Source organism: Lytechinus pictus, chromosome 12 (genome assembly GCF_037042905.1).
Source record: "Lytechinus pictus isolate F3 Inbred chromosome 12, Lp3.0, whole genome shotgun sequence".
Taxonomy (NCBI): domain Eukaryota; kingdom Metazoa; phylum Echinodermata; class Echinoidea; order Temnopleuroida; family Toxopneustidae; genus Lytechinus; species Lytechinus pictus.
In genome coordinates this window covers 16,815,427-16,832,571 of record NC_087256.1, presented here as the reverse complement: position 1 = coordinate 16,832,571, position 17,145 = coordinate 16,815,427, and the positions used below count along the sequence as shown (strand labels likewise).

The 17,145-nt window shown below is 36.7% G+C and overlaps 1 protein-coding gene across 1 annotated transcript in view; it reads left to right on the top strand.

Annotated features, from left to right (window-relative positions):
- Positions 1-2,692: 2,692 nt before the first annotated feature.
- The window catches only part of LOC129273610 (myoferlin-like), a 63,282-nt gene continuing 48,829 nt past the window's right edge, over positions 2,693-17,145 (top strand). Inside the window, exons 1-3 of the mRNA XM_064107883.1 lie at positions 2,693-2,833; positions 4,250-4,378; positions 7,316-7,471. Of these exons, the coding sequence (XP_063963953.1) occupies positions 2,708-2,833; positions 4,250-4,378; positions 7,316-7,471 (411 nt within the window). The 5' untranslated portion in view covers positions 2,693-2,707. The remainder of the gene's footprint in view (positions 2,834-4,249; positions 4,379-7,315; positions 7,472-17,145) is intronic.

Genomic DNA, 17,145 nt, shown 5'->3' with positions numbered 1-17,145 from the left:
ACTTTGTTCAGTTGTCTGATTCAGTTGTCTGATTGTCCAGTTGCATTTGAATTCTATAAGCTTTACAAAAATCTAATGAAATTGATCTGAATAGGAGTACCAACTGATCCTTGAATTTCCCGCTGGATGCCACCAAGTTTGGTGAATCCCAGGAGGCTGTAGAGGGTCCCACTCTTTACCTTCAGGAGTCGGGTGATTAACCAATGGCAATTGAATGATGGGTCTGGGAGCTTTTGAATGATCTATTGCTCTTCATCATCATCCATCACCATCATCATCACCACCACCACCATCATCTTCATCATCAGCACCTTTGTCACCATCATCAGTATGATATCTTGTGTACTTCAGTAAAGGTGTCACAACCGTATTTAATTTCAGTAAATACTTCTGATACCATGCTGATAATGTGACATGAACTTGAAAACAAACCCAAGGGTTCATTTCAGTGCACAGCCGAGGAAGTAGCAATTTGACGACATTAAGCAATTAAAGCATTTCTTCAGTATCATGCATTTCCTTGAAATGTTCATCAATCCGATTCAATGACTCAACGAGGGAACGAAACCTCAAGAGTCTCGAGTCTTTCTCCGTTCTATTGTTCGGAGGATTGAACCGGTCCACATTCGTCTGGTCGAAGTTAAATCTCTCCGGTATTGTCTCTTATTCCCAGTCCAGCACAAATTTTATACTTTGACATTGATTAAATCTGTCATCGAGGAGTAAAAATCGTTGGCAGTGAGCTGGCTAATTTGGCTGGAGGCCAGCTCAAAATGTCTTCCTTCGTGTCCTCCACGCATCTAGAAAGAGTGTCGTGTGCTACGCTACCTTAGGAGTTTGTTTTGATTCTCATTGTCATGGCGATGGGATGAAGCGCATTAAACCAGCTACAACTGGCACTGGACCAAGTGCCACTACAGGCAAACGGATGAGCTGCAGAGATTTGTGAAATACTTGACAACATTTTCTTTTCCTTGCAAGGGATTAGCTAATCTGAATGAACACTTCATACTTAGATTCTTGAAGGATGCAGGAATAATCAATTTTGCTGATTGTCCAGTAGGGTCATTTTGAAAAATAATGTTTGACATGTAGTGTAAAGTATGTTAATCTCTCGAACATTTTATGTAATGATGCATGATAGTTGCTGAGATTAAACAGTTTTATCAAAATAGCAGCTGCTTTTAATGTGAATATTTGTTGTTTTCCCCTCAGCATTTTGAATGGAATTTTTTTGACAAACTATTCATTCATTTTGGATGCTATACTGGGAAGCCATTGTGCTGTTGAATTTGTTGGAAGCTTTCAAAGGGAAATGTTATTTTTAGCTTCTATCCACTTTGTCAATTGCGACTTCTCTCAAAGCAAGTGAACCAAGCGTCTAAGATCGTACAGGTGTTCTTGTTGACTTCCTTAACAGATTGAGTATGCCAGGTCGTTCAAGTTTGATAGTTTCCTGCGGCATTAACGGCATTCCAGTAGAAGTCATCATACTCCGTGACACAACAGGAAGTACTAAGTGTCTGACCCCCTCGATGAATCTTTGTTTACATGTTTGAACAAGTCAGTTATAGTATGCTCCCGATGCGACGATGACAGGGGTTGACCATGATTGAGGGTTTGTAACTCGCCAATCTAGATCTGGAATAGAGAGGCGAACGCATGCATTTTGTCTTGTGAAGGTCATTTCAGATGTCGCAGGGAAGGGGATGGTTGTGAAGAGGGTGGGGATCATTTGTGGTGAGAGAGGTCGAAGGGGGATGGGGGAAGAGATGCGCTCGTTGCATAAAACTTGTAAACAAAGGGAGGAGTCTAGTGCTGACTTTGTTTAGCCAATCAGAACTCGAGCTGTGCTCATGGCCAGAAATGCTACTGTTTTGGTTTTTCTTTACAGAAATAAAATGTAAACAAAGCAGTCCCTGGCCAAGAACAATCAACCAATCACCTCGCTGGATTATCTTTTCCCTTGTTCCGACAAGCCCCTGGTTATTCTTTTCCTTTTTCTTTATTTATTTTAAATTACTACAACTTTGCTTCCTGTCAGATTATTGGCAAAGTGCCATGACTTTCTTTCTATGTTCTTCTTTATGATGATCAGAATTTCTTTTATATGGTTTGATACTGAAACGTATAATCCACGTCAGGCTATTTTTGAAATCAGATTAAGGTCGTCCATACTTGTGCACTCGGCGTCACCCTTGCTTCGTGTTTGAGCATGTCTGTGTTTGAAGGGGCAGGTGCGTGGCTAGGGGAGGGAAGGGGACGTCATCATCACTTCAAAACAAAGAGAGGGAAGATGGAGATGTTGTATTGGAGGATCTATGGGAGAGGAGGGGGAGAATGTGGTGTGGGGTAAGGTATGGTGGGGTCACCTGGGGGGTCATCTCTTCTCTTTATCTTTATCATCCTCCCCCGACAGAGATGCTGATTATATAAGGACACCTTTAGAGATCACCATCATAATCGCCGTCGTGAGCTTCGTCAATTTCCCTCGCAAATTCACAAACGTCTTCTCCAGCAGCCGATAGCATATTTTTCAACTTTTTCACATCATTTTCTACTCCTAGAAGCCTCATTTCCACAACCTGAAGGAATTCAGCATTAAAAAATTATACTCGAGTTAACATTCTCATCAATTCACTGATTCGATTTGTAATTTTGTGTTTTATTTCTGTTCTTTTCCGATCCACCCCAATTTTTCTTCACGATGGGTATTTGTCCGTGGCAGGATATTTTTGAAGACGAGATTGATTGGTGGTCCAAGTATTACGCCTCTACTGGGGAAACCGAGAAGTGTGGGGACTATCTGGAAAGAGGCTATGACAAGATAGAGGTGAAGTTTGGTTTATATCTTTTATTTTTAATATTTTATCATATAATTAATTTATTTTTATTTTTTTAACTGAAGTGAATTTATTTTATATGTGCTATTCTAGGTCTAACTTTTTATGAAACCGTAAAGAAATATGTTTCAAAACACGGAGTAGAAGTTTTAATCTCATTCTTGATTTTATAGAAGAATTCTCACATTATTTTAAAATGATTTAATATAAAGGGTTTTTCATTTTAATTTGGTGACCAACATTATTTTCCATTTTTTGGGTCAGTTTAGATGATACACAGAAGTAGCGAAATTATGCATTCATTTTCTTTAAATTAGATAAAAGAATATATTTTGTATTTTGATTAGTCTTAAAATTTACATTTAACTTTTATGAATTAGTAAGAGTGCCATTATCAAGTATTTCAAACATGATTTTACACAGAATCTTGTGAACACTATTTACCTGTGGGCCCTAAGCACATCCAAAATCAAATTTACCTTTAAAAACCACAGAGAAATCTATTTTTGACCAATGACTGTTTATTCTGGCATTCGACATAGCCAAAGGCGGCCATGTTTTATTGTGTTTTGATTTGGCTGCAACATTCATCAATGGGAATATCAGATTATTTTTATCTCAGTTTTGAAGATACTTCATCAAAGAGCAATCCTCTCTCAAAATATCAAAGGATTTTCATTTCACTTAGTATTGCTTAAGATTTTACAGGAAATTGTTCAATTATTTCTGAAAGCACACTGGATTTGAATCTAAGGAAAATAAACTTTTGCATTTTGGAATACATAAAGATTTATTGGTATGTATATAAATTGATAAATTTTCTGAAATATATATTTTTTTTCCCGGAATCATTTGGAGACTGATTTTATTTGAAGAAACATCTTTATGGCTTTTCATATGAAAACTAGTTGTGCTGAATCAACATTCATTTTTAAGAAAGTGTAGAATTATTTTTTGTAATTTTTTTTTCAATCTGACAACAATCAAAGGCTAGAATCAGTTGAGCATTCTTTAATTATGAATCAAGCATCAAAATAATTGAAAATCAGTAATGAAAGTATAGCTCAAATTTTGACATTTTTAAATGCTTTTTAAAACAAGGGAATAATTTTGTCTACACAATAAATGATTTTCAAATTATGTACACTGTCATGTTTTAATGAACGAAGACAGAAATAAAATTATGAGAGTCATTCTAAGTTGCTTTGATTTCCAATCTTTATTTTGTTCACCTTAATGTTTTGATAATTGTCAGCATGGATGTTTCTGTATGAAAGCAACTTTTTTTTGGAGGGGGGGAACTTCTTCTTTACAAAAGGCTCATTTTATTTTCCTTTCGTAAGGGGTATCTCTGACGCATATCTTGTAAGAATTGATGGATTGAAACATTTAAAATGTTATTGCAGATCTACAACAAGCCTTTGGAAGTTCTTGGGACGAACGATTTCTTCCAGGACTTCTGCAACTGCTACGATCTGAACCGTGGAAAGCAAGAAGATGAGGATGAGGAATCCAGCGGAGTGGGAGAATTCAAGGTAAAAAATCTCTTGATATTTGTCCATTTCTTGAATCAATTATTGCCCTAAAGTTTTATGAGGTGCATTAAAGAGCTTGTGGTCACCTCACTCTTTCATAGACATGTTTCTGAAATATGGAATACCTTTTCATTTGTTTACCTGTATGTGACCAGCCTCCCCAAAACCAACAATATGTCATCCAAAATAAATAGAATTTTATTGAGCTAGAATAAGCACTTCCTAAGCTTTAAAGTGATATATATCTTGTCAAAATTGATAAACAATATCCCTCATAAGTGCTTTATTGAATCCAGAGGAAATTCAGTGAGAGCTTAAAAAATAAGGAGAAATCAAGGTTTGAAGTTCGAGGTTAACTCAAGCATGAGATGTGCACACTGTATAATCTAAGAGTAATACCTCAGTCACATTTTATCTACGGCAGCCGTGTGGCGAGTCGAAAACAGCTGTTTTAACATTTTTTGTACCAGCTACATGTAGGTGGTTTGAATAAAAAATAATAAAACGGCTGTTTTTGACCCGCCGTAGGAGAAATGTAACTGTAGGTTAATTTCCAAGCAGTTCGAAAAATAGTGTCAAAGAAGTTCTTGTATCTTTTCTTTTATTCAACTTTAAAACTTCAAATTTTTACAGTATAAAAAAAAACAATTGCTCTATCAGATGAGTTACCTTTGTGAATTGTGCTTTTGGAGACCAAATTATTATTTTGGATATTTCCAGAGTATCTTGCCTGGCAACAAAAAGCTTTGCATTTACACACATTTTAATCTTGTTAGATTAGATTGTGTATTAACTCCTTAGTAATATATGATGAGGAATAGTGAAAGTATGATGTGCGTAACATGAAAGAAAAATAGTCTACTTTCCCATTTTAAAGCAGCAAAATTTATAAGACAATAATTATAATATTAAAATCTTAGAGGTGCATAATACCATACGTTTGTAGTATCTGCAGTATGTGTGTGGAAATATAGAGCTTTTAAACACAGATTTGAATCTGTCAAAATCTCTAATTGATCTGATATCTTGGGGAAGATTATTCTACAAGATTAGTGCCATTTTCTCAAAAGCTCTATGTATTTTAAGTAAGGAATTCTATTTTATTGATATAAGTTTGATGATGTGTCACTATGTAGAAGACTGTGATTTGGCCACCTTTCTGAGAAAGATTTTCTTTTAAAATCATGAACAGTTCTAGATATAATAGAGGAATTGATGAATCAACAACTTGGCAAAAATGTTATTGCGATAATCCAGCAATACTCAAGAAACACTTTTTATGATTATTTGAACCCAATGAATACTAAATTACATGTATGTCATTCTCATAGGTTTTTTAAAAGGACCATCCAGTTCTAATAGGCAGTAGGTTATTTACATGTAGGGAATATTGAATGGCCTTGAGTGGGATGCGAAGAAATTTTGTACGAGCTGAAGAACAATATTGGATGAGTCGAAGATGAATCCAATATTGTTCTTCAGCGAGTAAAAATATTTCTACGCATCCCACAAAATTTGGTCATCCAATATTGTTATTATTATTTAGATACCCCCACAAAACTAAACAAAGTCATAAAGCAAAAAGCAAAAAAAAATATATAGTTTTAGTAACCATCATTTATGGCAATCCTGTAAATCATGAGCATGGCGCCTGGGTACTATCTCTATAATAAAGCAAAGATGCGCTAGCGTATAGTGCAAGCGCATTTGAATTCAATAAATTAACGCTCGTTTACCACACCTGGCAACTATTACGCAATGCAATTTCATTGTGACGTAACAATAGCTTCATGCGGACAATCATTTATTAACCAATGATAATCTTGTGGGCGGCGCAAAGTATTAATTTCTTCCAACATTTTCAATATTGGATGGTTTTCATAGGCATGCACGTTAAAAATAAGTTTTGATATTTTGTCTTTTTGAAACAACCTCGCAAGACGTCAAAAAATATTTGCACCTCTAAAACCCTACATCTAAATACTAATTATATAATATTGACTGGCCTTGAGGGGAACATCAAATATGTCACCCGCAACAGAATCATATTGGCCCGAGTCTTTAGACGAGGGCAATATGGTTCTATTAAGGGCGACATATTTGATGTTTCCCAAAAGAAGAGCCAGTCAATATTATTATTATTACCTATGAATGTACAATGTGTAATTCAAGCTACTATTTGGAACAATTTATATGCTTGTTTGCTCATCACTACTTCTGATTTCAGGTTATTCACGACCTTAGCAATAAGCAATTGTGATGTAATTGTTACCTTGCAGTCGGGCATCATGCATGGCGCGCACATACACTCAACGCTTAGAAATCTTGCGCTTGGGTTACGTTTGTGAATGCACTGGCCGCGCCGCGCATTATCTACAATGCGTTGATTTATAAACTGGTTCCAGCCAGATTGGTAATTGAGTAATGTATTAGTTCTATCCTTCATATATTTTGACATGTATAGACTTGTCCCATGAGTCATATGATGTACCTCTTTATGGCTTCATTTAAGTTTGACCAGGTGGTGCTTTCTTTTTAACAGTATATTCATGTTTCATCATGTTTCTATCAGTATTAGTGCTCTCAGCTATCCTTCATGGTCAAACATTAATTATTCTTGATGTTTTCATGTTGTACAGGGATCCTTTGAAGTTTTTTTTTCACATAATGAAACTGTTTTGAAAAAAGTGTACACATTCCACTTAACCCCGAACTTTGTTGTTTGGCCAAATTATTTTTCATGCACAACCCTAAAAATGTAGAAAAGATATTTTAATAATACTGCATAGTGTATCTGTAAATGATAATGATAATGATGATGATGATTGGCAGAATGGTGAAACAATTTACACCCTAGTAATCGACAATTAATTGTGAATGCCCTCCAATCATTATTTCTATATTTACATAAAATTTATGATCTGTCTCCATTTATAGGGTCTGTTTAGGATCTACCCGTTGCCTGGTGACCTGAAGGCCGAACTGCCACCTAAGCAGTTCAGCCACCTACCCCCATCAGCACCGGTGGAGTGTGTCATCCGTATCTACATTGTCAAGGCCCTTGATCTCCAGCCTCAAGATCCCTCTGGATTGGTGAGTTGCATTTGGGTCCGGTCACAAAAAGTTTAGTAATTGATTGTAAGGTTGATTTGTATGATTGATTTTGCAAAATGATCAATGCAATCAAGTTTAAAAGTCAGCCCAATGATCAAACTGTACTAAGATTTGTGCTACAGAGACCTGGAGCCTGTTTCAGAAAAAGTTGCATTTAAACACATCTCACGAAATTAAGCCTAAATCTCTAATACATTTTTCTTTTAGTTGGGATTGTGCAACTCTTTCTGCATTGGGCCCTTGGACGCTCCTTGCAATCAGTTGAATGTCTGCTGTAGGTTCCTGAATCAATTATAAACTCATTTAATTAATTGCAACTTTGCAATTGATCGTTAGACTTTGTTTTACAAATTATTGCAGTTCAAATCAAACACAAATTGAGATTGAACTCCATTCCTGTACCTTTTTATACACAGCCAATCAATACATTACAATTTCTTAGCTTAACAGTGATTACAAGTTTGGTGAAACAGCGCCCTAACTTTATGCAGTGAACTTGATTTGACATGATGGGATTGCCAATGAAGACTACTAATTATCTTCCAGTGGGATCTCTCACAAGTGTATGAATTACTTTGTTTGATTTAAACAATTTGTGGGTATTACCACTTGGGACAAGGCATTCAGAGAACAGTCAGACCGCAGCTCGCACGATAATGAGCATATTCACTGAGATTTATTCAGCGGCCCTCTAGCGGTCTCCGAAGGAAAACGTGCGATCAATTTGGCTTGATTTTCCCACTGAATTGGAGGGGCTGAAGTTATAGCTCTGTACTGGTCGCTAACTTCAGTTTACAATGTACGTCAAAACGAATTGTGGTAAGTTATTCTCAAAACCTTCATCTACATTTTGGTATATAATTTTCCATATTTCGACATTTTCAACCTACCATTTTTACCTCTTTAATTGATGCTTATTTTAGTAATATTTTAACTGCGATTTTGTAGTCGGAATTTCATTTTTGGTTCCTGACTTTGCTACATAACCAAATTGTTTCGATCTGGGTTTTTTAGAAAGAAGAAAAGTCACTGTTCAAAATATGTCAGAACCAACTTGACGCAAACTCACCTTATATTTTTATTTTAGAGAAAATGATACCCTAAAAATCAAGAAATTTATGTTTTACCCGGAAGTAACCTTCTCGTTCACTCCACGATGGCGCGAAATAATGCAAAAATTACGTTCGTCGCGGGTTGGTAGAATTTCGCCTTTGGTCCCATACGTTGAAACTTCTGTAATGATGGCAGATGGCTCGCATTATATTTGTGACTGTGGACGGCGGACTTGTTTTTTTTTTTATTAAGACTTAATATAAACGAAGCTTAATAAGTAGATCCCTTCTAAAGTTTTATTCAAATGATTATCAGGTTTCCGAATTCCATCAAGTTTTTATAGATTGAGATATTTCTTGATTTATGTTGAAAATTGTTAACCTTTGTTCTTAATTAGTCGAAGTTGAGCCCCATGATGATTTTTGCCCCAGGCTGCGGTTAAGAATTAAATGATGATTAGCTCAGACAGTCTACTCTAGAGACTATAAACAGTTTAAAGTCAAAGTAAAAAGTCTGGTACTACCGTACTCAGTAGTATTTATAAACCATTTTGTTCAAAGAAAAAAATTGTGGCTGTCACAGACCCCGGGGGGGGGGGGGGGGGCACTCAGTATATAATGCATAGTGGGTATGTGCCGCGGAGGGGACCCCCATTTTTACACTCAAATTTCCGTTCCAAGGCATAGCATTTTTGTCTTATTGAGAAAAGAACAAAGAAAGCCGCTCCAAAGCATAGTATTTTCTTCTTATCGAGAAAGAAGAAGAAAGAAATCCGCTCCAAAGCTTCGCATATTTTTCGTTACGCCGTTCCGGTCGCATTGATCTGCAACAAGGAGCTGCATTTTGGTGAAAAGCGGCAGCAAAGCGCTGTCCAACCATCGCCTCTGCGCGAGCGCACCCGGCGGAGGCCGCGCTAGCTGCATCATGCACGCATGCCCGTTCCATAGGGATGCATACGCACTCATCACACGCTGGCGATCCGTTCCAAGGACCCCCGTTTTCACAAACATTTGTAGTTCCGAGGACCCTCCTTTTTACAATTAGCCCGCTCCAAGGCCCCCGTTTTTTGTCTCGCCCGCGGCACACCCCTACCACTTTTTTGGTCGAGTGCCCCCCCCCCCCCCCCCCCCCCCCCGGGTCACAGACAGTACTTAGTTAGTCTCTTAATTGACTTACATGTAACATAATTCATACTTATTTCTCTCTTTTTTGTCTCTTCTACACACAGATCTGCATACTTGCTGACTCTGGTCTCTGCTTGCTACTTCATTCTGGGAGATTCCATCATGTACTATAATGATCAGACCATGATTTGGACAAAGCCCTTTTTTCGTTTGCAAATTTTAGACTGATAATGATACAACAGAAAATTGATCTTTATCGATATTGGAAACAAAAAAATTAGAGCACAGTTTTGGGGAGGACTAAGAATACTGACTTGGACAGGAATACAGCTTGACAAAAATAAAAATTCACAATTCAAAACCAAAGAACATTTTTAATGCATTGCAAGAAACTTTCTACTCAATCACACATTGCAAAATTAAGGGTAAGTCCTTTGATTAAACACAAACATATAGTTGATTTGCAATTGAACATAAGTTTCTTGCAATGCCCCATAATTATATTTTGTTCTTAATAATAATAATAATAATAATATAGGATATTTATATTGCGCACATATCCACCTTGTTAGGTGCTCAAGGCGCTCCTATATTACCCGGCTAAGCTAGGCGTTCATAGCGCACACAGCTTAAGCAACTCTGTTATATGTTATCTAATGTGCTGAAGGTTAAGTGCCATGTATGTTCACAATTTTTTTTTTTCGAAAGGTATAATATATTTGTCCTTTTAAACGGTATTTGAATGTGGTTACGCCTTGTTTTTGTTTTCCACAGTAATTATTGCATATATGAACAGAAGTGAAATATTTGTTGTGAAGCACTGTATGAATGTTGTGTGATCATGGAGCTATGGTGTGATGGTATTATAATTAATTCATAATTTTTGTTATAAGACTGTAAACCTGGTGGATGTGAGGGAGTGGCCTGGATGAAAGGAAAGTGAGCATGTGTCCAATTACTGATTTGCATACGTATGTTTAGACAATTTTGTTCGTGGATAAATATTAATGTGCATTCCCTATTCCAAGCAAAGAGTAAAGGAGAAGTCCACCCCACCAAAAAATTAATTTGAATTTAAAGAAAAATAAAGTATTGCAGAGAATTTCATAAAAACTATGATTCAAAATTCAAAAAATTACTATTTTGACATTGAGAAATTTGCCTAATTTTATAAAACAATTATATGCTCATCTTGGTAAATGTGCAAATTACAGAACCGATTATGTCACACGCACTCTAATTTCTTGTGTATTTTTTTGTTTGATACATGTACATGACATGTATATTTTATTTTAATTTTCATTAACAAATTTTGAGAGGGATTTTAATTCCTCCATCAACATTCGTAGTTTCCATAAATGTAACCTATTGTGATTCGAGAAAGATTTTTTACATCAAATTTGCTAAAATTTATATAATAAAAATGCAACAAAAATTTAAAAAGTAATTTGATGTGAGTGACATAATCAACTCTATTTGCATACCATTGTTTTGTGTATATAACTGTTTTGTGTTAAAACAGGGAAATTTCTGTATTTATTCAAATACTTTTTTGTTGATGTGCACTTGACCTTTAACTCACTTCCCTTCCCACCCCTGTAGTGGAGCGGTTATGTGACAAAAAATGGCCAAGATGCTCGGATCTGGCAGAAAGTGTGAAATTTGGCATACAGGGGTATTTTTGGGCGCTGATTTCAAAAATTGCCGGCCCCAAGCGATTTGACCATCGGGTCGGCCGCCATTTTGAAATCCAAGATGGCCGCCATGAAATATCATTAAATGTCAATTTCTTGAGTTTTACATGACATGTGACACTGAAATTTGGCATATAGGGGTATTTTGAGGCACTGATTTCAAATATTGCCGCCCATCAGCAATTTGACCATTTGGTCGGCGGCAAAATGGCCGCCATCTTGAAATCCAAGATGGCCGCCATGATATATTATTGCAATCATTTTCTCGAGTTTTATATGAACTGCGGTATTGAAATTTGGCATATAGGCTTAATTTGGGGTGCTGATTTCAAATATTGCCGGCCCCAAGTGATTTGACCATCGGGTCGGCCGCCATTTTGAAATCCAAGATGGCCGCCATGAGAAATTCATTAATGTCATTTTCATGAGTTTTACATGACGTGTGACACTGAAATTTGGTATGTTGGGGTATATTTAGGCACTGATTTCAAATATTGCCGGCCCCCAGCAATTTGACCACTTGGTCAGTGGCTAAATGGCCGCCATTTTGAAATCCAAGATGGCCGCCATGAAAAATCATTAAATGTCATTTTCTTGAGTTTTACATGATATGTGACACTGAAATTTGGCATATAGGCTTAATTCGGGGTGCTGATTTCATATATTGCCGGCCTCAAGCGATTTGAACATCGGGTCAGCCGCCATTTGAAATCCAAGATGGCCGCCATGAAAAATCATTGAACTCATTTTCTTGAATTTTACATATGTACCCCTGAAATTTGTAGTATATCGGTATCTAGGTGAGTTCATTTAAAACATTGCTGGCTCCAAGCAATCTGACAATTGGTCGGCGGAAAAATGGCCCACATCTTGAATTCGAAGCTGGCTGCCTTAGAAATATTGCAATTATTTCGTTGAGTTTTATATTATCTGCGGTATTGCACTTTGACATATAGAAGTAGTGTGGGGAGCTTATTTCAAATATTGCTGGCCCTCAGCGATCTGATCTCCTGAGTCAGGGTTATACGGGCCAAAGATATTCATTCGAGCCAATTAACCCATTTAATTCTCAATTTTTAATTTTGATATTGCTGATTGACAAAAATGAATGAATATGATTGATAATCAAACACTGATTCTAGGGAGGGTAACTTTACTGAACTTCCTTTTTTCAAATTGGGAAGAAATATCGCCACTTTGGAACTATTTTTATACTGGCGGGAGAAGTATTGCCATTTTACTGTCTCAAGTGATGAATTTGATCCTGTCAGGTGTAGTCTTCATAAATGCCGATTTATTTTTAAAATGAGCTGGTCGAGGTACCCTTTTCTGGTCAGATATGGAATGTCAGACATATATCCTATCCACTGGACAGGTAGTAAACATTCAATTCTCGAATTTCATCCTTATTTTTTTAGAGCGTCTCTTTAACACACGAGTCTATGGGAAATAGTTTAGGCCCGTGATACCTCAGCTGCAAAATGGCAGCCATCTTGAAATCCAAGATGGCTGCCATAAAAAAAAATCATTAAAAAAAATAAAGTATCATAATTATAACGTAGGTATTATTTTGAAATCTTGGGGTATTGAAATTTCCCCCCCAGTAATCTGTCCAATATATATACTGCAAAATGGCCACCATCTTGAAATCTAGAGAGGATCGACTGTCATGAAAATTCATTAAAATAATTTTCTTGAGTTTTAAATAAGTTGAGGCACTGCATTTTAAACATACAGGCAGGTTTTGGCCTGCTGGTTTTAGAATATTGCTGCCCCAGTGATTGATCCACCGGGTCAGCTGAAAATTACCGCAACTTTGACATCTAAGATGGCTACTACGAAATATCTTTCAAATTTTTTTCCTGAATTCTACATAACCTGCGACACTGTAAATTGGTATTATGAAGCAAAAACTTGTATTGTATGTTAATTTCAAATATGGATAGATAATGAACATATAACACATAACACACTTTATCTGCCATTTTAAATTCCAATATGACCCATCATGACACAAAGGACATGATTACCTAGCTTAGTTCTAAATATTGATCATTGTGGGGGAAAATAAGTACAATATGATAGCACGAATCAAAATTCATGTATGGTATAACTGATGGTAATCCATTTATTATTGCTATCAATCATTTATATGCTAGGCGGTTGACAGTGAATCTTACAGATCTCCAGGAATTACTTTGAAACGATTCAATTGATAACCATTGTGTGTTCGACAATCTGACAATGGGAGCATGTTCGCCTCACAATCGGGAGATCAAGCTCCGACAGCATAAGACCAAAAGATGTTAAAAGAGGGGAGTTGCTTCTACCCTGTTTGGCGGTCAACGAATTAAAGGGGAAGTTCACCCTGACAAAAAGTTTATTGAAACAATAACATAATAAATAATGAAAACAATATTGAAGGTTTGAGGAAATTCCATCAAATATTTAAAAAGCTATTGGAATTTCATTTAGTGTATTTGTGACGTCAGATGCAAGCAGTTCCCCCATGTTTCTTATAGTACAAAACTCAATGAAATGTAGCCTCCTAAAAAAAATGAAAATGTTTTTTATTGAACCCTCAGTATATCAACAAACAAATGATTTCACACCCGCTCCAGAAAGAAAAAAATTACCCATGATGAACCATTTATGCATTTTGTATCACACAACATAATGGGGCAGCTGCTCGTACAGTATATGACGTCACAAATCAAAAACTTAAAATTCTGATATCTTAGATGGATTTACCAATATCTTTTTTGTATCATATTTTCTTGTGTTTTTACAACAAACTTTTCTCCGAGGTGAACTTCCCTTTTTAAGGGATAGAGCAACGTCCGACGTGGCGCTGCTAAGTTGCTGCCGGGCTCACGATCTACAGGGTATGGGCAAAATAAATTTTCGGAGCATTTCTGTTACTGAATTCTATTTTGAACAATAAAATATGTATTATTATCATTCATCATTAATATTAATTCATCATCATCATCATCATACCACTATATAACCATCAGTACTTCAAGTCTGGAGCAGTTTTATCTTCATGTCGATTTGTAATAAAATATCACAATTAGTGGAGCAATATTCTGAAACAAGCAGGCCAAAAACCTGCCTGTATGTCTAAAATGCAGTGCCTCAAATTATTTAAAACCAAGAAAATGATTTCAATGAATTTTCATGACAGTCGATCCTCTCTAGATTTCAAGATGGTGGCCATTTTGCAGCATATCTATTGGACAGATTACTGGGGGCAATTTCAATATCCCTAGATGCCAAATGTTGAAATAATACATTACGTGATACTAGATAAAGTGATTTTTTTTTAATGATCTTTTTTAATGGCAGCCATCTTGGATTTCAAGATGGCTGACATTTTGCTTCTGACTCAGGGGATCAGATCGCTGAGGGCCAGCAATATTTGAAATAAGCACCCCGCACTCCGTCGATATATGTCAAAGTGCAATACTGCAGATCATATAAAACTCAAAGAAATAATTTACAGCCTCTCAACAGAAAATGATTGTTCCGGATGGTTATTATTCAACCAAAGCCACTTCAAATGTGGAACTGCAGAAGAAGCTAGCTGGTTTTTGTATTCATGGTGCTTCATACTTACGTAACATCTATATCAGCAATTAAGGGTGCCAAAGTTGCAACGGACAAAGATGTGGTTGTGTTGGATTTGTTTTCAGTGCCAATACAACGGGTTTTACTCACCATTATAATGTTGTACATCATTCAAACTTGGTAACCATATTTGAATTCAAAATAGCATATTTTTAATATGTTTTTTTTCATTGATCAAGGATGCAAAGTTTTTCTCCAAATTCAAAGTGTTAAAGGCAATACGTAAGACTTGAGCAAATAATCTTTCATGGCGGCCATCTTGTATTTCAAAATGGCAACCAAACAGGGGTCTGACAATAATCAGTGCCTAAATATATGCCTATATGACAACTTTCAGGGCCAGAGTTCATGTAAAACTCAAGACAATTATCATTGCTTTTAATTCATGGCGGTCATTTTGCCGAAACTGGGTGGTTACATTGCTGGTGGCCGGCAAAAATCAGTGCCACGTACTTCTGTATGCCAAAGTTTGGTGTCATATATAATGTAAAATCCAAGAAAATTATTTTGATATGGTTTTTCATGGCAGCCATCTTGCCGCTGAACTGATGGTCAGAGCACTTGTGGCTGGCAATATTTGAAATCAGCACCCAAAAATAGGTACTCTATTTGCCAAAGTTCAGAGCACATGTAAAATTCAAGAAAATGATTTTTAGTGATTTTCATGGCGGCCATCTTAGATTTCAAGATGGCGGCAGACCTGGTGGTAAGACTATTTGAAATAAGTGCCCTAAACTACACCTACACTGTATATGCTAAATTTCAATACCATAGCTCATACAAAACTCGAGAAAATTATTGCAACGATATTTCATGGTGGCCATCTTGGATTTTAAGATGGCGGCCGTTTTGCCGCTGACCTGGAGGTCAAATTGCTGGGGGGCCGGCAATATTTGAAATCAGTACCTCAAAATACCCCTATATGCCAAATTTCAGTGTCACATATCATGTAAAACTCAAGAAAATGACATTTAATGATTTTCATGGTGGCCATCTTGGATTTCAAAATGGCGGCCATTTAGACGCCGACCAAATGGTCAAATTGCTGGGGGCCGGCAATATTTGAAATCAGTGCCTAAAAATACCCCTGTATGCCAAATTTCAGTGTCACACGTCATGTAAAACTCAAGAAAATGACATTAATGAATTTCTCATGGCGGCCATCTTGGATTTCAAAATGGCGGCCGACCCGATGGTCAAATCACTTGGGGCCGGCAATATTTAAAATCAGCACCCCGAATTAAGCCTATATGCCAAATTTCAGTGTCACATATCATGTAAAACTCAAGAAAATGACATTTAGTGATTTTTCATGGCGGCCATCTTGGATTTCAAAATGGCGGCCATTTAGCCACCGACCAAATGGTCTAATTGCTGGGGGGCGGCAATATTTGAAATCAGTGCCTATAAATACCTCAACATACCGAATTTCAGTGTCACACGTCATGTAAAACTCAAGAAAGTGACATTAATAATTTCTCAGGGCGGCCATCTTGGATTTCAAAATGGCGGCCGACCCGATGGTCAAATCGCTTGGGGCCGGCAATATTTGAAATCAGCACCCCAAATTAAGCCTATATGCCAAATTTCAATACCGCAGTTCATATAAAACTCGAGAAAATGATTGCAATAATATATCATGGCGGCCATCTTGGATTTCAAGATGGCGGCCATTTTGCCGCCGACCAAATGGTCAAATTGCTGGGGGCCGGCAATATTTGAAATCAGTGCCTCAAAATACCCCTATATGCCAAATTTCAGTGTCACATGTCATGTAAAACTCAAGAAATTTACATTTAATGATTTATCATGGCGGCCATCTTGGATTTCAAAATGGCGGCCGACCCGATGGTCAAATCGCTTGGGGCCGGCAATTTTTGAAATCAGCGCCCAAAAATACCCCTGTATGCCAAATTTCACACTTTCTGCCAGATTCGAGCATCTTTTTCACATATCTACTGGACTACTGCCCAAATAAGTGTAATCAAGAACTTGAAAATCAAAAGCAGTGATTAAGAAGAAGTAAGAATTAATCATAGAGCTATTAATATCTCCATGATTTAATAAATACAGGCCTAAATAGAACTTCATATGAAAGTAAAAAGAGAATAAAGCTGGGTAGGAACGATGAAGGAATATGATTTAAAGAAAA